At 39.1% G+C, this 25,380-nt stretch overlaps 1 protein-coding gene across 1 annotated transcript in view; it reads right to left on the bottom strand.

Annotated features, from left to right (window-relative positions):
* Positions 1-3,868: 3,868 nt before the first annotated feature.
* The window catches only part of LOC124163850 (knirps-related protein-like), an 87,222-nt gene continuing 65,710 nt past the window's right edge, over positions 3,869-25,380 (bottom strand). The window contains exon 3 of the mRNA XM_046540954.1: positions 3,869-6,517. Within this exon, the coding sequence (XP_046396910.1) occupies positions 5,078-6,517 (1,440 nt within the window). The 3' untranslated portion in view covers positions 3,869-5,077. The remainder of the gene's footprint in view (positions 6,518-25,380) is intronic.

Here is a 25,380-nt window from a genome sequence, read left to right as displayed (position 1 = left end):
TCCTAACATTGGATCGTATTCCAGAATGTTACTCAAGTCTTGATTCTGGGTAAAACTCAACTTGGTGTTAGGAGACCTCACTAGAGTCCAAAGGTTGGCTCAGGCTATACTCCACGATTGATAAGTCGAGTCCCAACTAGGATTGAGTCGCCAAGATCCAAAATGTCCGTAGCCGTCTCCTCACGTTTTTCGAAATGATATATTGCCCGTAAAAATACTTCCACCTGTGACGTTGTGCTCTGGAAATTCTAGTTTTTGATGAGCGGGTGACGATAAGAGATAAGATATTAGTTTAGCAATGTATTATTTTGAAGATTTTACCTCTGAACGTCAACACAATTTGCTCTAGCTCAAGTGCATTGAGGTGAAACTAGTTTCTGAAAGATGAACTCTAACAAAACTCAACCTGAGTCTGAGATCTGAAACAACGATGTAGAGTTGGGACTCAGTAATGAGTCAAGTTGTAAAATGCGGCTCTTGGAGAATCATTATACTCAAGGAAAGAGATATAAGATATAAAAGATAAAAGAGAGATTTGCTATGGTTCCAAGTTAACCCTTTAAAATTAAGTGTCATCACAAATTAAACGCGTGCCCGAAATTTATCTTTTGTATGAATGAAATTATCTTGGGTGCTCCACCTGACTTAATAGTTTGTTACTGTTGGCACTTCCGTGGCTGAGCCTGCTATCGGAATCAGGAAAAAATATAACTTTTTCCTGTTTAACCTGGTGAGAAGAAAGCTTCATTCAACGAACTTCCTGAAAGTAATATGCTCTTTGATAGTTTGAAAATCTTATTAAGGACGCTAGTAGTTTTTTGCACCTTATAATGGAGGGTGGCGATTTTGCAAATAAGTCTTTCAATGTTTAGAAATTAATATTACATGCAATCTCCAATGTTATTTAATTAATTTTTCTGTGGATGATGATGAGGCAAATGCTGCAGTAATGATCATACGAATTTCATGCGCGTTTTACCCCATGCCCACAACGCGGTATAATTTATCCGCAAAACTGTTTTTTCGTGCCTAAAAATGGAAGTCATGCTTTTTACGGATGGTACAATCTTTGGATAAACATGGGGTTAGATGGGAGTTATCTATTGGATTCTCGAATGCCTATTTAGGATAGAGTTTGTGTTCCTTTTTGCAATTCGCTCCAGCAATGATGGTATAAATAAAGTATAATATATCAGAAATGCGAAATGACAGCGGAAAAGATTATGTATATCAGCTATAGAATAGCAGACTGTTACGACTGTTACATGCATCTCGTCTAAGGTCACGAAAGTATTGTCCGAGGTGCTGAAAAAACAGCGTGATTATGAAAGTTTCCATTTAAATTGAATAAATGATTTGCAGAGTTCCTTATTACTTTGGCGACAGAGAAAATAGTTAATGCCGGCTAATTCTGCTCATATTTCAGTCACACTTACTTTTATGATTATCTTTCGTATTTCGCTTGGCGTATTTTGATTTGGACGTTATGATTTGTGTAATCTTCAGCGCATGATCCCAAACAAATGAATTTAGAGGTCATTATAATCTTAAATTAAATTAATGTACCTAGAGATCTCGGGATGATTATAAAATTTGTCACGTCCTCAGACTCATAACGAAGATTTTTATGTCTCAGTTTTCATTGAACTCTGTAATGAGTTGCAAAATTATATTCTCTTTGAAGTAAAGCCGAGGTCACGATGCTCGAAAGGTTCATTTAATTTCATTTAAATGAGGCATTGCCTTTATTCATGAGTGAAATTTGAAATAGGTGTCATTGTTTAATATCCAATGATCGCTCTGTCCTTGAATGCAGCGAATTAACATGGGAATAATTTGCGGATGAAATCACGAGTTTATTGCAGGTGGGATACAGTGCTTAGTAATATGAGTAGGCCGAGATTTTTTTCTCTCGGCGTGTGAGTGGCAAAGTTGATGCCTCCCCTTCTGAAGGGAGTGAAGTCGACTTACCGTGCATGAACCTTCAGCCTTGTCTCTTCATGTTAAATAAGGTATATTATATTAATTATTATTGTCCATTCCTGAAGTTACGCCTCTTTATTGCTGCTCTGCTCTCACAAATGGGATTTATAAAACTAAGTTAGTTACCCATGACGATGCAAGCAAATTTTCGTATATATTTTGGAAAATGCCATCAAATACAGACATTTTATACTATTTCATACTCGAGGTCCCTTGTATATGAACTCTTAATTCGTAATTTAATTTACCTTGAGGTTACTTTATGATATGGAAAATAATATTAGTATTATCATATTATTTATATTTGGGCAAAACTATTATGTAAACAAAACTTACAATGATGACCGGTAATGAAGCAAAACCAAGCAAACTACTGAGAATAGTTATTTTTTTACTTTTTCCTTGTTATTGTGGATTTTATTTCTTTGAAGTTTTTTTTATCTTTTTGCTGTCAACTTCTACCTTCAATTAATAACTACCTTTTTATACTTGTTTTCTATAAAATGCTAATGGTAAAAGTTGAAATTTTTGCTAATAAAGTCGCCTTATTTATTGATTTATTGGTGTAGTAAACAATTTAAATGACGACTCTATTAACTGAATTAAGCATGCAATGCAGCATCTGCGTCGTAGTTTTCGAGAACGTAGCTTGTGGAAATTTCAGGTCTGCCTTCACCAATTTCTTCTTACGCCATCTATTTGAAATCTTACAATAGGCAGTTAAATTTTTGGAGTAGTTAATGCTTGCAATAGCATAGAATTTTCTGTAAGTATCCAATAATAATTTATCCTCATTCGTAATTTATTCTGTGATCGAACAATAATTGACATATTAATTACATATAAGCAATATTTCTGCAAACTTTACGCTAATTTCTCGATGAATTTTCAACCACTGAATAAACAATGAGAAAAATCTATACTTCTACCCAGTGCAACTGTAATTATTATTTGCAATTTCACCTTTTTCTAAATGCTGATTAGTAGGATGATATACTTAATTACATCAATGATAATTATGCAATGCAGCATACCCTTTTCCGCATAACTTTTGACTCCACACTTTCCAGAATAGCTAAACGAATCAACAGGTTTACTTATGTTCTTGGTGCTAATCTATATTTCCGGTGGTAACGAAGTGATAACTGGCAATTAATGTAATTCTTGAAAGCAAGGTTTTATGGCTCCTTTAAACATTAAACTTAAATACGCGAAAGATCACCAAAAACACACGAATATATTATAGGTAAAATGTTGCACAGATTCATGATATAAATGCAATTTTACTAAGAATACTTATTGAGTTGATATTCGCAATAGTTGACAGGAATTGAGCATTTGGCGTCAGTTCTTGGATGCACTTCTAAGTTTTTTTGGTTAAGAGTCGCTTCAAAGAAATGTTATTTGTAATCACATGTGACAAAACGACTTATTTTTCTTCCACGGATTTAAGTTGAAGGATTGAAGTTGTTTTTTTTTCTATTGAAAAGGAAGTCGTTCTGTCAATTGTGAACTTCAACTTCCACAATGTTGAGCCGGAAATCATTGAAAGTTATTTGTAATATTTCTTTAGGGCGTTTCTGGGCAATACAAACACAAGTTAAAATTTTTTATGAATTCTTTTTGTAATATTTTATATGAGGTAGCCCACCATATGGCTTTCAAGAGTTTAAAAATGTTAAAATTGCAGTCAGAGGAGAATAATTTATCGCTCTGAGGGAATTTCAAAGAAAAATTGAACAGGAAATCCAAGGGCTTCTTTAAACACTGTGATTCCATACCTCGTTGAGTATCTAGGATAAACATTTCTAGGCACTTTTGACAGGTATTTAAATTAGAGACAGTAAAACATCAAAAGGAAATAGAAAGAATCCAGAACGCAGTATTTATATTTGTACATAACATTTTATTTTCATTTACATTTTGATTCAACGGGAATTTTCGTTAACTTAATGAATCTCATCTTACTGGCCTATCAGATAACTCAAAAGATTCAATATTACATGAAGAGAGGCAGAAGTAGGAATTTTCAATTTGGAAATACATTTCATACAAAAAATTTAAAAAACCGCATTAACATGTAACTGCAATATAATAAATAACACAAGATCTTGTGATTCTAACTATGCGTAAAATAAAACTCAACAAACATTCACTTGCCAATGCTGGCAAATCACATCATTTCCTATCAAATAACACGGTCGATTATGCGAAAGAAATCACAGCACCAACCACTAATATTTTGCACCGTTCACGCTATGAACTGTTTCATTGTTTAAGGTTGCACCGATATTACCAGTGTTTATTGATTGATTGCATCGTATCATTTGCTCAGGATTCAGTTCATGTCCCGTAATTTGTGTACTTGATGATGTTTAAAAGAAAATTTAAATCAATCGCAATTAAAAACGTGCCATCATTTCCCACAGCACGCAAGTACTTCATGAGAAATTATTGCCATATCTAACTGAGGTAAAAAGATATACCTTACAAAGTTCACTCATGACTGCGGCTTCAACTAACGAAACATAGTTGGCAAAAATAGATGATAAAAAACATGAAAAAAATGAATTTAATTTTATCTATGCATTGATGTTATGGTCTGTGAATGAGGCTTGGTGTATTTATTTTTTTCACAGAAAAAATTGTTACTATCCTTAAAAGTTGTGCTCTTTTTCATGTGCACCTATCACATTTTTAAAATGTGACACAAAGACCTGAACATTGCGAAATGCCTCGTTTGGCTACACTGCTAAAATATATAGACACCAGAGTCTTGATCAACAGAGCAGACCGTGGGCTATATACTAATTATAGTCCAGTCATCCGGAAAATCACACGTAATCACTCGTTTAAATGTTTTTTAGAGACCTTGGTAGTACTGGTTGGGATTCCGGCATCTTATTCGTTAAACTATTCGAAATAGAACTTTTGTCTCCTTATAAAGGTTCGCTCGATTCGTCACTGTTCTCATCCTAACTCCTCCTGTCCTTCATTCACAAACTGGTATTGGTAGATTACTCTCACGGAAGCATGTGAGTCTGTACTTTCCAGAGCGCACCATCAACGTCCCAAGCCACTTCCCGATCATGGATCATCCCGACTGAGGTATTTCGGTGGGTCTCCTCGTCAAATCCAGGGGGACGGTGGGGATTTTTCTCGTGGCTTCCGCACCTTTGCCCTCCTTCTCGCCTTCCTCCCCCTCCCTCTCATCCTCGTCTCCCTCTTCCCCCTCCCCTTCTTCTTCCTCGTCTCCGCTGTCCCCCTCCTCCTTGCCCCACCACCCCTCCCCACGCTTCCTCTTCTTTCCGCTGCCGCCGTCGGACGACGCGGAAGACGACCCTGATGAACCCCTCACCGAAAGGTCCATCGGCTCCAGCTGTTCCACAGCCACACCCGCGAGGGGCGGGTTCGCGTAGAGGAGCAGGTCCGCTGCCGGGAAGCCGCCCATGGCACCTCCGCCGCCCGCGGGGAACGCCACGTGCTCTGCACGGTGCGTGAAGGCCGTCGTGCCCAACTTGTGCAGAGGCGAGGACGCTCCCGAGTCCTGCCCTCCCCGTCCAGATTCGGCAGAGTTGGGTCTCGCCAGGGGTGGTCGGGCCAGTGGTGGTGCAAGGGGTGGGTGGTGTAGATGCGGTGGGACAGGGTACAGTAGCCTAGGGTGCAGGGCGAACACGGGCGAGAACGCTGCCACGGCAGTGGCGGCGACGGCTGGTGACAGAGAGCCGACGGGGCATGGTGAGCCTTGAACCACTCCGGGGCCTCTCTGGAACGCCTGCTGGTGCCTCTGGTACGCCTGCATCTGCTGGTGGAAGTGGCGCTCGCTGGGTGGGGACGGGCTGGTCCCGCATGGGGACTCTCCACGGCTACTCCCGCCGGCTCGACCGCCGCTGTCCCCGCCGCCGGTCCCCGTCGGGCTCCCCCGCTCGCTGTCCTCAGCATCGCCGTGACCGGTACTCCTCTCGGAGTCAGGGCTAATACCACCGCTCTTGTGTACACCTCCCTGCATCGCAGCCCTGAGCAGAGCGAGCCTTTCCTCGTCGGAGGCGAGCCTGCCGTTTCCGTTGCTGGTTATGTGGTGCTCAAAGAAGCTAGGTTTCTTGTGGTCGGAATCCTCCGAGTCTTCCTTCAACTTTTTGCCGGCGGGCTGGAAGCCGAGGCCGGGGGAAAAGGAAAACTCCCCTGGCCGCGGTCCCCTTTGCTGAGCGCCGTAGATTCCTTGGAGGGCGGCAGCGAAGGCGGCCGTTCTTTGGTCACCGGTGGTGGAGTCGACTCCGCCGGTGATGGCGCCGGTTCCTCCGGTCAGGGCTCCATTGCCTGCCGCGGCCGCCTGCTCTTGGAGTAGGCAGTGGATCTTGAACCAGTTGGACCTCCTCCCGTATCGCGAGCCACTCTTGGACATGCCCACCATGAGGCATTTTCGAAGGCGGCAGGCCTTGCAGGACGTCCTATTCTTCTTATCGATGACACATATCCCTCCGCTTTTGCATTCCGAGATGGACCCGAGATTGTTGTACGTACGGCCGAAGAAAGACTGCAAAGACAAAGGAAAGGGAATAGAGATGAGTTTCGGTCTGATACCATGTCAATTATTTAGATATATATCCATACATTCTAAGAATAGTTTCAACATGTTTCATGTTTCAACATGGTTCAACACGCGGAACTAGTGAATATAAACCAAATTCGTTAGCTACAAGCGTAATTATTAAAAGCCAAAAACCAATTCACAAAAGGCTATTCTCATAAGACTGCATTAGATGCTTTGATAGAATATGCCTTTCAGAAATTAGAATAAAATGAATCTTTTGCGTTTTGTTTAAATAGTGATGGTACCACAATTGTTTTTTTAATAAGTGGTGTTAAATTAAATGATAAATGAATATTATGCTCTCGTTTCTTTCCTCACAAATAACGAATTTTGCAGCAGGCATTAGAATCAAACAACCTCATCATTTGAGATTTAAGATCTTACAATAATGAAAATGGCATGTATTTATGCCTCAAATTTTCCATCTCTGGGAACTTAACATTGCATATCTGAATTTTAAATTAATATTCTTGATACACTTTTTTACTGCTTATGTGTAACAATAAACATTATGAATGAAATGAAATAGTTAATCTTTGATATTTCAGTGTCCCAATCATATCGTCTTCATAGTTATCTTCAGGATAGCCCAATCATCAAACTTGTCAAATTGTATTGAAATTAATTCACATTAGAAACTGTAATTAATATCGGTAATGTCCACCCTATTCTTTCTCACATAATAATTTTGAATTTGAAATTTAAAAACCGTTCATATCTTCTATCCTTTGGGCGGAAGTTGATATCAAGATTGGTTCGTTTCGCATTTGATTCCGCAAGGTATAAGATCGGGGAGCACCTAAGGAAGTGACCTTTCTGCTCGAGAAGATTCGATGCGGCAGGTCACCAGGATGAACAGTTTTCACTCTTTTGTGTGTCACTTATTCATTTCTAAACGCTCTTCAAAACCGGCCCGCGCGCCTCCCCACCCTTTCCCCACATTCCTCCGCTGGTAGTTAATGTCCTTTCTCTCTACCACTATCCTCTCCTCCTCCCTCCCTCCCAGCCCCATACAAGGCGCAGGGGAACTTTGCGAGAGCGCGCCCAGGTTGCTTTTCCTGGGCGTCGAGCGTGAACTTTGACTCCGTTTTAACGAGACCTCGGCGAACTCTCTCTCTCTCTCTTTCTCTGTCTGCATCTCTCTTCCCACCGCCGCGCCGCATCGCCCACAATTGGCGGGAGCCGCATGCCATCCAATCTCTGGAAATCGAGACCGCAAAAGGCGGAAATCGATTTGGGAATTGAAACGGTTTCGAGAGAGTGCGGCCGAAAGAGAAAGGGGTGGGAAATAGACCTGTGAGCCGCCGCCGCGCCGCCGGCTGCCAAGACGCCACTGGCGTCAGTGCGTTCTTTTCGAGGCATTGAGCCTAAGTGTTTGGCGGTGTCGCCGGAAAATTAAAGTATTAACCTTTATTGTTAAGTGTACAATCTAAGAAAAAATCTACGGCCCATTCTTCTCATAGGATCGTTTAATATTTTCTTAGGAACAGCAAAGTCGGTTTCGTGAGAGCCCGCGTCGCATTAATGACATGGCCATTATTTCGAGTTAAACGACACCAAATTCTGTCAAAGTTAAGAGTATTTTGCTATTATGCGTTATATTTCTATCACCGTGCGGTATATATGTGGCGATCCTCTTGCATGTTTTGTGTTGATGATTGTTCCCCCTACCGAAAGATCTAGAGATTATTAACTAACAGATGTATAGATTGTAAACTATTATGTAGATGCAAATCCTTACCTTTCCGCACCTATTCTCGGTGTCTAGTGTGCATGATAGTGTTTCAAATGAAAGTTTACATTAATTTTTGTGTCATCATTTTGCTTTAATTAACGGCAGTTTCTTATATTTTTTCAACTTTTCTTAGAATGGGAATGTTTTGGGTTGTGAAGAGAGGCTTAATTTTTTTGGTTTTAGGGTGGCGCTACAAAGGTTGAGTCTTTTTTAAGTATATATACATATGATCAAAATTTAAAAAATAAGTTTTTTTGTCAAAATGAAAAGAGATTGTTTTGCGGTGCAAGTTGCATTGCCTGAAGGAATCATCATCAATTACATTGAATGCAAAAAATCTGCTCAATTTCTTCCATCGTTCATATCACTGCATTATATTCATTTTCAAGTGCTGTAAAGGCCTTGTTACCCGGTGTATAAATACGCACGAGTTGATATCTAAATATATTGACGCACGAGCTGATATCTAAATATATTTCGAAGTTGTCCGTTGGACACTAAAATACACCATGTAACCACCCAAATTGTGCTAATAAATCTAAAGAAAATTAACCTGTCCTAATTTGCTGCATGCATTAGTACATGTGCCATTCCGGTCCACGAAAATTATTCACGCAAACAGAAATTTACTCGTACGTGTTAATGTACCGTGTAACCAGGCTTTAGACTCGATTGGTAGAAGATGAGCAGTATGGTGCTTTTTATCGAACAAATACGGTCAACGGAAGGTGAGTGGAGCATTTTTTCTCCGCGGTTCGTGGGAGTTTGGAGAGAGAAGGGAATTTTTTTCAGGTTTCATCACTTTGTGGCGCTCGGGGAAAACGTGCGAGAAAGGTATCGCAGCGGGGGTTGGAGGAGGGGTTGGGCGAGGGTCTAAGGCGAGACGGATGGTGTCGGCAGCTTCGATGGGACAAATCAATCTCGGCCGCGGAAATCGTTCACCGCTCGTCGGCTCAGCGATAGGAGTCGATCACGAGCGGCCGCTAAGCGTGCATTAGTTAACTTATTTATCGTGAGAGGCGTTCACAACGGCTGAGGTCCGCTCTCGAGTTGGCGCGGGTTTTTTTCCAAACCCTATATTTTTACTCGATTAGCGCCTCTCCTAGTCATTATGGATTCCAGAACGCTCCCCTGAAGTGCCATTTGGGAGAATTATTCGGCCGAATAGACTAAACGATGATTCTTATGGGAATAAATAACCTTCCAAAAATTTTGATAAATGCCGACCTACAGTATGAAAAAAATGAATCCAAGTAAATAGTTAAGCAGTCCTAAGAATACTGTAGCTAGTCAACTCATGGTTAGGATATAATGTGGGTAATTTTTGTGTCAACAACGTAAATATTTACCTGCTTTACTGAGAAGGTGGAAATTTTCCTATCCTTTTGATGAGTTCATCGATATACTTCCTTGTTCAAATATGTTTTTTACTTTTTGGTGAAAACTTTACATTTCATGAATTTCATTAATTAATTTCTGTACTTTACTCTTCTTCTCGAACATTAAGTCCTCTTCAATTTTATGAGGTGAATTTCTCATAGAACACTTCACTCAGTAACGTATTTTAGCAGATACTCATTCCTTAGCTATTTCATTGAAATTTACGCATGTCAAGTTTTTTCCATCCCTATTTTTGAGTCCTTTGATGGTTAGGGCGACAAAACGGAACCTTGCTCTGATCTGAAAGATGACACTTTCCCATGCAACATTTTGTTTTTAGATTTCAAATGGATCCCTATTCGTTCGTGATTTTTTTCGAGAAAAAAAGGGAAACTCAGCAAAAAAATCTATGAAATTCTCACCACAGGGGTACCATTAACTGCTCCCTTTACAAATGGAAGTTCATAATGCAAGATCTGAATAGGAGGGGAATTCTCGTGAGCAGCGTAAATAAGCTTTTCGTGAGCCATCTTCCTCCTTGGCACGATATTAACACTATTTCCCCCAAGAAAATACGATTTTTCGTGCATAGAGAAGGGAAAAAATTGCTTTTTTGATCGCATTTATCAATGATAAAAAATACGAAGGTGTAAGCCCTAATGCGACGATCACGAAGCGCCCATGAAGAAGAACCCGTGGAGCGTCATCGAAAAGCGGCGACAATGCAAACGAAGACAAAGGACCGCGGAATAAATATTATTAAAATATTAGAGGGGATAAATTGAAGTGCTGAAATATTTTACCAAATAAGTTTAACTAATATTCCATTGTACCACCTAAGATCCCGCATTGCTCATGTGAGTGAGCGACTTTCGTCTGTTTCGAGGCGTTGTTTGGTAATGTTTTGACTACGTTTTGAAATTCTCAGAGTATTTAGAGTACCTTGATGTGATAAATTGAGTTTTAACTCGGTCATAGAGATTTTAGAAAAATAGAGAAAATATCGGGGTGAAGCTTAAAAATTTTCGATCGGGAAAATACTAAGGTCTACTCTGTGCTCAACAAATGTTCTAATGGTGGCGTAATTTTTATGAAAGTAAACCGTCACCGTAATGTAACTGTAAAAATACTAATCTAAGGACAGTGATGAGCCCTTAGAGTCTAACTACTGTAATAACTGCGTTTTGATCTTGGCTCTCGCTTAAAATCTTTAAGGGTCGCGTTTCTTGCCTCAACTCATTCACCTTTTGATGGCAATCAGTGTGGTTCAGTGTGATCCCATAAAATCATCAAAACGCAAAGGAAAGCTTCACGATTCGTTAACAACTGCTACAAGCGAACAAAGAGCGTTACATAACTACTACATTAATATGCTGAGGGCCACCAGATTCCCAGAGGCCCCGTAATAGGCGCAGGTTGCTCGAGAAATTAAAAATATCCATCATTCAGTGCAACACAGAAATATTGTAGAAAGATAGAGAAAATATTGAGGTGAAGTTCAAAAATGTTCGATCGGGAAAATACCAAGATCTACTCTTTGTGCTAAAAAAATGTCCTCTTTTGCAATAATCAATTGCAAAGAAAATCATCTGAGAATTTTATCATATTCCCAGATATATAGAAGATAGCATAAAAAAAATAGATATTTTGCCGAACGGAAAATCAAAGGAATAAATTGTTACCCGATAAATGCTAGATGGGACTTAATAGTCAAATAACTTGAACGCGCACGTTTTTGTTTACGGCCGTTGCCATTATACGCTGTCCCACTCTTATTGAGACGATTTGCGGAGTAGTAAAACTATGATGGTAGCTGTGTGCCTCAGTGTGCTTCTATGAAATCATCAAAACGCAAAGGATAGCTTCACGATTCGTTAACAACTGCTATAAGAGAATAAAGAGCGTTACATAACTATTACATTAATATGCTGAAAGCCGCCAGATACCCGGAGGCCGCGTAGTAGGCTTAGGTTGCTCGAGAAATTAAAAATACGCATATTTGTGGTAGTAGTACGCAGTACGCTAGTACGGCGTACTACTACCTACTACTGCGTAGTACGCTAGTAGGTGGTGTTGCTTCGCAGTCCTGTTCCTCCGAGGGTTTTATAGAGACGGCAGGGCCTCAGAGGCCGCAATGGGCTGGTGGGGAGGCGAAGGCGTGGGAACTGGGTCGGTGGAGGGACATAGCGAGAGACGCCCACCAAAACAGCCCCTCCCGCCAAACACACCAGTCCACGCGGCTCGCCCCAAAACCCCAAGGGTAATAATGCCATGAGAGGCAAATCAAATTGGACTGTGATGCAGCTTTTTTATCTATCAAATTCCCACTCTTTTTTTTCTTGGGGGGCGATAATACATCTTCGTCCCGTGAAGAATTCCCGGAAAAGGGATAAATGGGAAAGTAAAGGTTTTGTTTCCCGTACCCACATTTGTTGTTTGCCGTGTTACATATAATAATGCTACGGGTTAAATATAAAAATGTTACGGGTTCTGATTGAATTTAACTATCGACACTTTAGAATTCAGCAGCACTTTATTTAAAACACTTCAACCAACGATATCTTATCAGAACTGTGTGTGATATGGGCGTCGCTGGGTGACGGGCAGTTTGATTATATCGATTCTTTGTATTGAAGTTCATCAGTTCTGATAAGATATCGTTGGTAGAAGTGTTTTAAATAAAGTGCTGCTGAATTCTAAAGTGTCGATAGCTAATTTCGATCAGAACCCTTAACAATAATTTCATTGCATATGATTGCCATCATGTCGACTCTTAATCCTTTTGCTGCAGCAGTCGATAAAATTCGGTCTACAAATATATTTTATGATATGAGGCACAATGAGGCGGAAATTTTATTAGTGAAACCAGACATTGTAATATTTCCACTGAATTTATTTTCATGCTACGTGTTTTGTTGTAACTACAGCCTTTTCAAAAACATCACTTGAAAATTTTGTTGCCGCGACGGAACGCGAAATGCAAAATAAACTCAGTGGAAATATTATGTAACTAATATCGGTCTACAAATATTTTTGCTCCGACGGTTTTTATCAACACTACTAAATTTACAAAATTCTTATTTTTTCGTTGAATCCAAACTTTGAATTTTGGTGGAGCAATACGTAAGTGCTTAAATTAAGAAGTTTTTGGTGAAATATAAATGAAAGATACGAAATGGACATATTTTTGACAGGATCTCCAACATACCATCACTGTAGATAGTTCATTTACGGACACATTACATTGCGGAAGTAGAGAGTATTGATTTTCTATGATTGATTTTATTCCATGCTTCTGAAAAACGTTTACTTCAGCCATAGCAGAGAATTCGAGAAATCTTATCACTCGTGACGCAGGCATAATTTTATTTATTTTCTTTCATGTAAGTGGCGGGCGACCCAGCACCTCCCGCCATACGCCTATTGAAACGGCAATTATGTAGACGTAAGATACTGAATTGAAGCCTACTTTCTTCCTCTCACGTGCTTTTCCTGCTGCAACGCAATCATTGTTATGATACGATCAAGCATAAAGGCTTCCCCAACTCCCGCGCGTTTTTTCTCCCCCCACGTCTTTCAATGCCTCCTCGCGTGTCGTCGCGAGCGTGGGAGGAGAGATCCATTATCTCGAAGCGATCGCTGTCATTTACTTAGCGTTCGTTGTCGAGAGACATCCTAGCCAACCTTCTCTTTTTTTTACTCCACATCAATGCTAATCCTTCCCCTTTCCAAGTTCTGCCGGAGCAGTATTGAGGAAATATATTTTCTGAACACTGCTTTCCATACCTCGAGTGCTCTGCATACTCAACCTGCTGACGTTCCTTTTTTATTCTAATTAATGCGGCATGCGATGGGGTACTATTTTGGTGGTTGATAGACAGTGAACTGTCTACTGTTATCGTAAGTCGGAGATTGTGTCGAAAATATGCCCATTTAAGTATTGCTCCACCAAAATTTAAGTTTTTGAAGAGTGGGTTTGATGGAAAACAATAATGTTGCAAATTTAATGGAGCTGATCATTAAAGTGTCATTAATAAATATTTTAATCTTTGCAATAAAAATGAACTTTCGAATCTCCATAAATAATCGTATTTAGAAGCGGAAAAATATCGAATAAAGGGCTCGCTTTATAGCAAATCCTGAGAGTCATCTCTGTCAAATAATTAAGTATCTGTGTCCCATGCACGCTGAATTGCTGCAAATAAATTAAAATTACTGATAAAAAACAAAATAAGGATATGGAAAAAGTAATTTTTTATTCGGAAGTGTGTCTACCTGACTTAAATGTGACTTTTGATCAATTGATTGATCTTATGCTTCCAGAATGTTTTGCTCAACCCCGTCGCTCCATTGCATCCGATGATGCTAAAAAAACTTTCATCGCAAAAAACCCCGAGCTCTCAGCTCTGGTTTAAGAGAAACAGACCTTTGCTCTAGAAAGAATAATGACCGTTGTCGTCAGCTATCACGGACCCGCATAAATTTTGATTTGCCGGAGGCACCATTAAATCTGACAAAGGGTCGTGATTGAATTCCATTTTAATGTCAAGGTCCCCTTTCACTGGAGTAGGACATAGTGACAAATGCATTCGGATGGTAGATGCTTGAAAATGGTTCATCAATTCATCCCTCCATTAAAATGCCTCCAGTATCAGTCTGACTTGTCCATATTCGTTCAAACTTCTTTTTTTGCAGCATAAATTGAAATTCAATACTTCATAAAACTCAAGCAGGCATTTACTAATTCATTTAAATTTTAAAATCTTACCCCGAGTTGCGCTAGTGCTGATTAATAATTTAAAAAATATTATCATCACCGGTATTAAGTTCCGTTTAACCGTTTTATTTAACCGTTCCAATTATTAAATAAGTAGTGATACTTGTCTAAGTGAGTGATTTGAAAAACTTTGACACTAAAAGAGTGGAAAAACTTAAGCTTTAAAAGATTGTGTAACAAATAAATGAAACCACCACTATACAAGCCATTTTTTGCATGATATCATGAAGGGAACTAAGTTTTGATTCAAGGAAGTATCCACATTCGTGGCATTAGAGGCAGTGCATATCTCTGTAGCTAAGAAAGTAATATCGAGTGCGTAAAAATTTATTATTTTTCCGTGCGCTTGATCATGTGCCTCCGCCTATTTATTTAAATTTCATGATCATGCGAGATTTTATTCTCTCCGTCATGCTCGGTAATATCGCAAGGTAATATATATCTTCTCAGGCACCAGATTATGGTCTTAATCACTCGGAATATGGGAGACCTCCCCTGTGCGGGCCGTAAGCGTTCCACGGACAGCAATTACGAGGACATTTTCCGGACATCGGAGCGCAGAGACTGGAGGTTGGATGGAAGTACGAAATGCTTCCATCCTCATCGTTGATTACGCCAATGGAACATTCCTTTTTAAAGCGCGGGGATGCGAGCTGTTGCAAAAAGTGGAGCACGGTCGTTGAGGCCAATCTCAGCGAAGATTTGCTGCTTGCATTTTGACGTGGGATGCGTGGGGTTATTACTTATGGGAGCATTCGTAAGGGGGAAGGCCGGCGCTCCATCCAAGAGGAAGAGAATAAATAAGCAGACATTTCGTAAATTTCATGCATCTGCAGCTCCGAGGCCTCCACTGCGGCGGATGAGTGTTCATTTGTTTTTTTTTTTGCTGATGCGAGAGGAGCTAATGTTTACTCGTGTCTTTACCCTTTAGAAATCTTGTCTTCATGCGTCATGCTTAATCTAGATGTGACATCGATTACAGCAGGGATGCTATTAAGAATCAGGAAGAATACGTCTTTGCTATTACGTACTGGAAATTATCTTACGCTTCACTGCCGTTCTATGGGCAGTAGATAAAAAAATGTTACTTGACAAATGTTTACACATCCTGCGTGATTAAAAATATTTTTTTAATTCAAACTGCGGTATTGCTGTTTGTTAAAAAGTTTTTTTCCCGTTCTTTACTTAACCATAGATTCACAAAAAGAAGAATATTCCTGAATTCAAGCCATCAAAGAAATGATCGTATTCTCCTAAACATTTGGCCTCAGATCTTTTTAAAGTCAGCGCGGTGTGATTAAGATGGGTCGTTTAATGCCAAAATATGTACTCAAGATGTGAATCAAAATATGATAAACACCTTTTCGTAGACTGTTTCCTTGAAAAGGGTGGATAATATATGCCTTTTATGAGCTTATCACTGTCAAGACCGCGACACTTGACTCTAGCCTCTGATCATCATTCATGCACAGAATCGTTTCTAAGGAAGAAAGTCCGGCTGGAGATGGTCATATCGGCAATGAAATCTGAAGAAGGCATTTCCAGTTATGCTTATCTCCCAGATGGCGAAAATACTTTATCTGTTGTGTGCACCGAATCTTTTGATCCTTCCGCCTTCGATTTGGGACCAAAATTTGCCTCTTTTCAAAAGAATTTCACTCTGGCTTAAGTTTTACTTTGTCGCGCAACCCATTAATTCGGCTTTTTATGACCAAGATATAAGGGAATGATCTTTCCTTCATTGTAAGGAATAGAGCAAAAATAGGTAAAAGGAAATTTGACTAGCGATATTCAAAGTAGCTCCCTAGAAAACCTATGAGTTTTTCCTTAACATTGGAGGAGATAATTAGTCCTTGTTCCGCAAAAACCCATCAGCATTTAATCTCCATAAAAATATGTTTAAATTCATGCAGTGTTTATATTACACTTTTTATTCACTAATTAAATTTTAGTTACTCAAACTCAAACCTGATCTGAATATATTTCCAGTATAGGCCACGAAACGTCATCGGAACTCAACTTCGACGAAGCTAACCCGAAAAGCAATGGAAAGAAATGCAATCCAGCGTTGCGAAAGCCTCAAGCAGAAATTTAGCAATTCAAAATTTATCATATTTTCTTGTTTTCAGTTATTTATGAAAATTATGCATTCAGCTTGTCTTGGTAATACCTTAGGCGGTTCAAGATAAGGGTGAACTTATTGATCATGAAAACGTGGCAACGCTGCTGAACGGCGCACTGTCAAATTCGTGAAATTTTCTGAGCCATTTTTTTTCTTCTGGGGATGTTTAAATCCGCCGATGTTAAAAAATGTCACGATAATTTCATAAAAGATTACTCAGTTTTGGAGGAAGACGGATCACGTAAATTATACAAATTATTAGGCTTATGTGAACTACTTACATTTTTACTTCACTAGTGACCTTAGATTTTGATAGTAAACCTATCCCACTAATGTTAATTGGCATTTGGAACAAACACAAAATTTTGTATCAAAATTTTTAACAAATCAAAGTCTTGGGAAAAGCTTTACTATAGTATTAATTGGTTCAATCCCATGCAATCTTATTCATCTCGGATTTAGAGTTTACCTAACACTTATAAGACATGCGAAGGATTTATGGAGACACTTGTTTCGACCTGATGAAAGCAATCGTCTGAGCAAAGATGGACGGGAATATGGGGAAGGTCTCGAATGAGTAACATCGGACAGATTATTTAGGATGTAAATAGAAGAAATACGTCACTATGAAAAGGCTAACATATAGGAGAGCGGAATGTAGATCTGCGTCATACCACTATTACGAGTGTTGACTTATGATGATGATGAATTGATAAGTATTAACACTTTTTATTACATTTCTTGTATTTATTTCTTGAATTCTAATATTTTTATGAGTATTATAAGGTATCGCTGCCGGAAATATTTCCTAGGACACTATCGAAGTTAACTCCTTATATTTAACCTGCCACCAAACGACTCGATGCTCTCTGAATAGCCAGCATAAACCACTTTCATTGCGATATCGAGCAATTTAGTACAACGGTAATTTTCATTGCCTGTTCGTTGACTCATTTTCACTGTGTGGAGTTGATTGTGGATAAGATGACACCAAATTGACCCACGCGAATTCCCTGAAAAAACATCCAGGTTGCCAAGAGACCGCGCGAGGACGTACGCCAGCTTCCGCGAATCGCCGTTAGGTGTCTTCACATTCTTTGAGGGCGGTCAATCTAGGAGCGGTAGGAGGGTATCAAGCGAGGGTGTTCTATTCGACATGACCCTTCCCCCAACTGCTCTTTGACCCGTCCCAACCTGTATGCCCCCTTCCCCCCGATGACTGTCTGCTGGCAATAGTTTTCTCTGCTTGCCCTTTAAAAGCGATCTTTTGCCTTCTTTCTCCTTCACTTCCCAGATTTCTATGTGAACGAGTTTCCTTGAATTGGCGTTAACTACTGATAGCCAGAAAAGTTCTTTTTACTGACGCTATTGCGGAGCAGTAGTTATATTCCACTGTACTGTAACTATATCTGCAAATATTCATATGCGGATAAAGTTTTCTTCTGATTCACTCATGAAAAAACTCTAAAAGATTGTGAAACAAATAAATAAAACAAACCAGCCTCTGTCCGACCTTCTTCAATTCATCTAATTTTACAGTACTCTTTTCACAAGTACCTAGGGATCAAACAAAAGAATGAGACCGCTAATATGACCGTAGCCAACGTACAAGGTAATTTTCATCCACTTCCTATTGCTGTAGGTGGATATAAAAATAAAGCCTGGGAAGTTGATGGCCCAAATAATTTTATATGCGGGTAATCACCGTTCCATTTCACTTAAAACACGTCGTTGAGTGCGCTTGCGAGTGCATAAATACGGCTCGTATATTGACTCGGCCGCATAGCGTCGCTATTCTTGGTGGGTGAAATGGGAGGTCATCAAAGGTTAGGCGATACGGGTTCTGAAGTGGTCGGAATGGGATTGCCATTCTCCGGCGCCATAGATTAAATCTAGGCTGCTTTTACCCAATCCTCGCCAAATATGCGCCCGAACAGTAATCGGAAAGGTCTGTGAAAGTGCGTGAGAATAATTTGGAATGTTAACAATAATGTCTCCATCCTGGTCTGATCCACACTCAATGGAAGAGTTGAAGGGATAATTATGTTAAAGCATACTGTTTTAAGCTTACGCCTTCGTTGATTTAAATGAAAACAACCAGTTGGCTCCATCAGAGTGATTATGATTACTTGCTGAATTAGTTTAATTATCCCAAACATCTGGATTTAGTTGAAAAACACCAAGATTACTCTATAAATTTGTTCAATTGGAAGACAATGAAAATCATATCATGAGAACCACTGCAATTTTTATGCCATGATTAAAATTCATTGCTAAATTTAATTAAAACTTCCTCATACAATGTGTGAAGTCTTTTAAGCTCTTTGATACACTTAATAACGAACTTAATTCTGCACTTTAGTATGTAACACTGTTTCTGCTTACAATAAATTCAAGTATGCTCAATGTATCTTTGATTCATGGTGTAATTTTTCATGCATACTAATAATTTTTTAAGGATTCTTACGCAACCACGCAATAATTTAAGCTGATGTTTCTATCAGTATTTGGCAACGTATCTTTGCCATATCGATAACAATTGGGATCGCTGTTGCCTTCTGCTCTATCTTAAAATCCTCACCTCCCTTTCTCTCCCTTAGGTTGAGTGACTTTCACGTCGCTTGCTCAAGATGTGACTGCCTGCACCGCCATAAGCGCGGCCCAGCACGGGAGTTCAGCTCTACTGTTCCGTGTGCAAGTATGTATCGTACATTCTCACCCCTCTTGCTGCGTTTAATTTCCCTCTCGGAGGGGATTATGCGACCATAAAACACAAATTGTTCATCATTCTGACCTTTGCTAAAGGGAAGAGGGTAAAATTAGGTTAGCATCCACTCCGCTCTCCATTCTCGCTGGTGCCTCTGAGAGAGCAAAATGGCATGCGATCGCATTTTGACATCGCTCTCCTGACCTGATCGTTTTCTCTTGGTCTTTCTACGCCCATTAGTAAGCACTTTGTGAAGACCACTCCCCAATATGACCAAGACGCTATGAACAGCCTCAAACAATATTTACATTCACTAGTAGGTGCGGCCATTTTTAAAAATTGCGGTGTTTTCCCAAGTATAGTTTGAGAACGAGGATGAAATTAGTGCAGTGCTGTTTTTAGCACCGGCATGTGCTGGCACGTAAGTCTAGCCAGGGAGATAATTTTCTTCATTCAGAAAATCACAACTTATAAGCAGGAAAATACTCTTCGCAAAAAAGGTATAAAATAGGAGGAAACAAGACATCTTATTAGTGGAGATTGGATACTAAAGCAGGATTTATCTGAGGAGGGAAAAAGTAAGAAGCGAAACTGAGACTGGAACAAATTCAAATTGACAAAATATCTAACCGCGAGAACAAGTTTTGGTGCGAAGTTCATAAATTGGTGTCTAGTAAAAGAAAAGGGGAGAAAAAAGGTTAGATTACCACCAATAACGGTGGATTGTGGGAGAGGAAAATATTTCTCCTGGTGGAAGTATTTGAGTCACATTGTTAAAACACTTCTCTTCTGAATTTATTCTTGAAGTGGAATTCAATAATATCATAGAATTTAATGTAGCTAGAGTAGTTTTGACTACATTCCATTGGAGATGAGGTTAGGTAACGCATATTGTATTTATCATAAAATAAAAAATATAGCGCTGAAACTTGGCATTCAACAAAATTTTAGGGTCACATCTTTGAAATTAGAAAACTAAAAGTAATATTTCTTATTATCAGCTCTGTAACCTGCATTCAACTTAGTTATAATGAGGGTATTACAGAAATTGACGCTATCAAACAGCATTACTTTGAGATAAGCTAGGAAAAGATGTAAAACCGCAGTAAAAATAGGTAATAAGTGATATATTAGAGTAATAACTAAGTTGGTTGACCCGTCTCAACTCGCTCATATAAAGGTAAATAACACCAAATTCTCATCTTTAGTAAACAAAATGAACAGGTTCCATATAGGTCAGCTACCACAAGCACGCTGTCAATTCTGGGAAAATTACAGAGCTGTGCCATAAAAATCACACATTACGGCTTGAAAAGTGTTATAAAATGCCAAGCCTTTGAAATTTTACGTAAAAAACACCTTGAAGCGTCTTAATAATCGTTTACTTCAATGAAATTATCTGATCGACCTAATTATGCACACCAATAATAGTTCTGGATTTCAATGAAATATTCATTCATCTTCTTTAAAAATATTCAGCTTCTTGAATTTTTGGAGATGCTCTGCTCATTTTAATAGATTAGTCCATAGTTTTTGAGATATTGTAATGGCACAACTATTTGCACATCCAACGGTCAATATTTTGTAGCCTCGTGATAAAAATTAACCTTCGAATTATTTGTCGAGCACAAAATCCTTAACATTTTTAGCTCGAGTAAAACTAAAAGATACACAATAAAATGTAGAAATTACCAATCATAATGTTTAAATCCAATTTCTTATGTATTGCAAGTTTATTTACACTATATTACCTCGTTGAAGCAATTTAAATAACGCGTGAAACGGAAAAATGTCAAGAATGGTGAAATATTATGGAGAATCATAACAAGCCGCATGGGAAGGAAAAAACGAGGCCATTTTAATAATCCTCGAAGAAAAAAAAATATCTCATTATTAGGTTTTCCTGTGATTTTTACTGAATTTCCTATCCCTCTATAATTCACAGCTTTAATGAAAATTACTCTAGAGAACTCAACAGCTGGATAGATTTGCTGTCCGAAGATGATGGTTAGTTTGTCAAAGACACCAAATCGTTATTCTATTACTAGTTTTCGGAAACTCCGATTTTTATCCGTTGCTCTAGTGTACGCATGTCACATAAGAGCCTGGCTAAGAGAAAAAATTGTGAACTTGTCCCGGGCTGCTAACTAATTCGTATTCGTAACGTCTAATCATGTGTCTATTTAATTCCAATTTCTCATTGAAATGGTAGCAATCGCAATCGAGTTTTCTTTAAATAATAGGGGGATGAGTAAGGGGTGTTGGTTTCATAGATAGGACTATATCGCTACAATACTTTTCCAACATTTTTTTCGGTGCTGGGATGATTTTGTCATGCCATTCAAATGAAGCAAGTATTCAGATCCGGGTATTGGAGCTGACAATAATCAAACTGCTGTCAATTTTCTTTTAGGTAGTTGCATCTAACAAGTTACTGTTTGGCTATTTATCGATATTTATTTTTAATAGTGGCCCAGTTTTCAACAACTCATCTTGTTCCTATTTAAGAGTTAACTACTTGTAATGAAAACACGGCTATTTTTCACCAAAACGAATGCTTTTCTCCCTAAAACGCAGGTAATACTAATTATTGCATTTAATGAAAATCGTTGAAAGAGAAAGCTAATAATAACTTGCCTTCGCTTCTGTCAGAAACTCTTTGCGTCTCTCTTCGTTATTGTTGGGAATATGGGTAGGCTGTTCGTTTCATGAATCTTAGGGCCAGTTCTATAATTTCTGGGAAACATGTAATGGCCGTAATTTCAATTCGGGAAATATGAAACTTAATGAAAAAAGTATAATTACCTTAAATGAATGAATTAAGTAGTCGACTATGGTTCTGATACTCCTCATAATTTTAACTAAAACAGCGTAAAACGACCCTAAGATACCGTTGAAAGGATTCGAAAGTGAAAGAGATCTCTGTGCAATAGTTTACGATCCTTTGAAGGGGGAATCCTTTTATTTCGTATTGTGGGTCAATGGAGAGGATATTATGGGAAAGGAAGAGGTTGATGAGCATTTTTAATGCACTTTTTTACGGATTGAGGACCGCAGGAGGCTGAGAACTAGGGATTGCGTCAGAGTCAGCCATTTCCCCCCATCCCCTTGCATTCCTCACCCCCCCTCAGGCGGTTCCACCTGACGGGAAACGGTCGAAATATATCGGGGACAGGTGATGCGCTCAGTCGCCCACGGGACTATGGGGTTCATTCAATCGGTGGAGCAACAGTGAGCCGAGAGGAAAACCTCAAGAAGAAGAGATTGTTTTGGGAGGCAAAGGATGTTTTTCTCAGCCCAGTTCCTCACGAGCCAAAGAAAGGGCATCAAATCAGGCGACTGTGATTGTTTTAAAGACGCAGGTCGGCCACGTGATTGAGAAACATACCCTTTAACCAGGTTCTGGGAAATCCTAGATGGCTGAGGAGCTAGTTTTTGTAAGCCTATGCGGTACTAGTGCTATCGCTTCGTTTTATATTTCGCTATGTATGCCTTCGAAATGTGGTGCTACAGAAGAATGATGAAAATCAAATGGATCGACCGAGCTAGTAACGAGGAAGTCCTAAGGAGAGTAGGAGAGAAGAGAAGCCTCATGAAAACCTTAATAAGAAGACGGAACAACCTTGTAGGCCACATTCTGAGACATGATGGCCTGGTGAAGACAATCGTCGAAGGACAAGTGGAACGTAAGAATGGAAAAGGAAGACCTCGAACAAAATATATGGAACAAGTAAAGAGAGATGTAATAGAGAAGAAATACGTAGGTGTGAAAAGATTATCTGATAGGAGAATTGAGTGGAGAGCTGCGTCAAACCAATCTTAGGATTGTTGACCAGTGATGATGATGATGATGATGACATTGATCAAAATCCCGTTAATAGATACATTAATTGTATATTTACTGAATGCTATGCATTAGACATACAACATTTATATATTTCCTTTGTACTCGTCACTTTTTCGATATAATTTTTCATTTTAATTTTGCTTTCAAATTTTTCCTATTTCACCGATTACGAAGAGAACCACATTTCTGGTTTCAAGGCATGTATTAAAAATAAATTTAGAAGCATCGCCCACAGTAGATTATATATATCATATAACTAGTGGCTGGCAGTCCACCGTAGTGGGCACTTTCAGTGTAATTTAGTAAATAAAAATAGAAAATTTATCGTAATTTACCTAATTGTTGAAGTAATCTACCGATTGGTGAAAGTTTACCTCAGAAATTTTGCGAACCGACACGCACTCTTCTTCTAAATACATTGAGCGTCCTCTTTTAACACATTTTAATCCTATTCCTGTTAGTTCTATCCAAAAATCTATTATCTTGATCACTTTTCCCCAGTATTCCTAAGTGCTTCACTGTGATGTAGACCCTTATATTGTCCACAAAGCGTCAACTATCCTTTATTGCTGCTAATCTATAGCATAGATAAAGTATATTTTATGCGTAATTACCATAAGATGGTCATTTATCATCCAAAAAATTTACCTTTAAACGAAATAATTACTCTCTCCACACAGAAAATATTTCTTTTCCTCACCGTTTCCCACTCTTTCGTAAAAAATACGTTTAACTGCGGCCTACATCCTAGATTCAATGCATGTTCTTTGAAAGACCGACACCAGTATTATAATTTTTTCATAAGTTTCCATTCTTTTTATGTGTTTCATTTTCTGATGTTAATTTGTTGTATTTTCTTTTTGCTTTTATAGTGTTTTATGCTGAGTTTGCGCCGTAGTTACAAAGAAAAAAACAAGGGATTGTTGTGGAAGAAGCCAGAATGATATGTAAGGAATAAAGAGAGAAAAAAATTGTCAAGTGATTATAAAGTTTTTATTTTATATAATCGCTTAGAAACATTAGACTCCTCTCGAAACTAAGCCATAGTAAAATACATTATGTACATAATTAACATCTAAATATTCCTGATCTTAATAACCTTCCCTTGCCTTCCCCACTCCTAATGGGAAACGAAAAATCGCCCCACATCGTTCACGTATGACGTCACCGATCCCTTTTCCGTCTGCATCCAACCGCGGGGGCAACCGTTGCGTACAATGAAGCCGCTCCCCCGCCCGCCTCCCCCCGCACCTCCGCCTTCCGCAGGCACGCTCAATTGACGCGTCCATTGTGATTGGCCCGCGGACTGTGACGGCGGAGAGGCCTCGCGGTGGGCGTAGCTGCTGGTGCAATGCTGCCGCCGCTTGCAATAGCAAAGGAGATCCCCCTCTTTTGTCGGCAGGGATGTGTTTGAGGATACACACGCGAACAAAAGGGAAGAAAGAGATGAAGAAAGAGCTTTGAAGGATAGTGTGCGCGTGCGAGAGATGTGCAATGCTAACTCGGGAACAAGTCCAATAGATCTCAATACATCTTCTCCTTTGAAAGGTAAAAGGTAAGTGGAAATAAAGTTTTCAATCGAAATAAATATTACGTCAATAAAATTAATCGTTGGAATCGGTTAATCGGCGAAAGGTGAATACGTGATCTGGGATATTTCAATCATGACGCCTTAGGAGAAGCCAAAAACAAGAAAAAAATACATATTTATTTATTCAACTTGGCTAATAGAAATAAGATACTATTTATTTAACTGTCATTTTAATGGCTTTCGAGTGTCCTTCAAACACTCTCCGTGTCCTTAGTGTAAGGATACAGTCAGAGACAGAAACGGAAACATCATAAATCCCCTCAGAAATGCTGGAGTGATACTGCCCTAAGCGTATGCCAGAACTCTTTAAATTATAATTAAGCCTTAAATTAATTTGATCATCAAGAAATACCTCGTAAGTAATTTGAACGTTCTCCCCGTGAAGATCCTAAGTTTTTATAATCACAGTCGTCAAAAATTTCACTGAAATATAGCAAATACTCCAGAAAAAACTCATAGATCTCCCTCCAAAGTATGTGGTATAATATACCTATATATCTGCTTAGGAGGGATAACTACAGTAAGTATGCCATGAATACTTTTCGGTGGCGGGAATTATTTAGGAGGGATTATTTTGGCGAGGTTTGAAAATTTTGTATTTTTTTTAGGTAGGTTCTACGTTGAGTGAACTTTTTGGAGTCTCTAAT

The sequence above is a fragment of the Ischnura elegans genome, chromosome 8 (genome assembly GCF_921293095.1).
Source record: "Ischnura elegans chromosome 8, ioIscEleg1.1, whole genome shotgun sequence".
NCBI lineage: Eukaryota > Metazoa > Arthropoda > Insecta > Odonata > Coenagrionidae > Ischnura > Ischnura elegans.
This window is presented reverse-complemented; position numbering and strand designations above follow the sequence as displayed.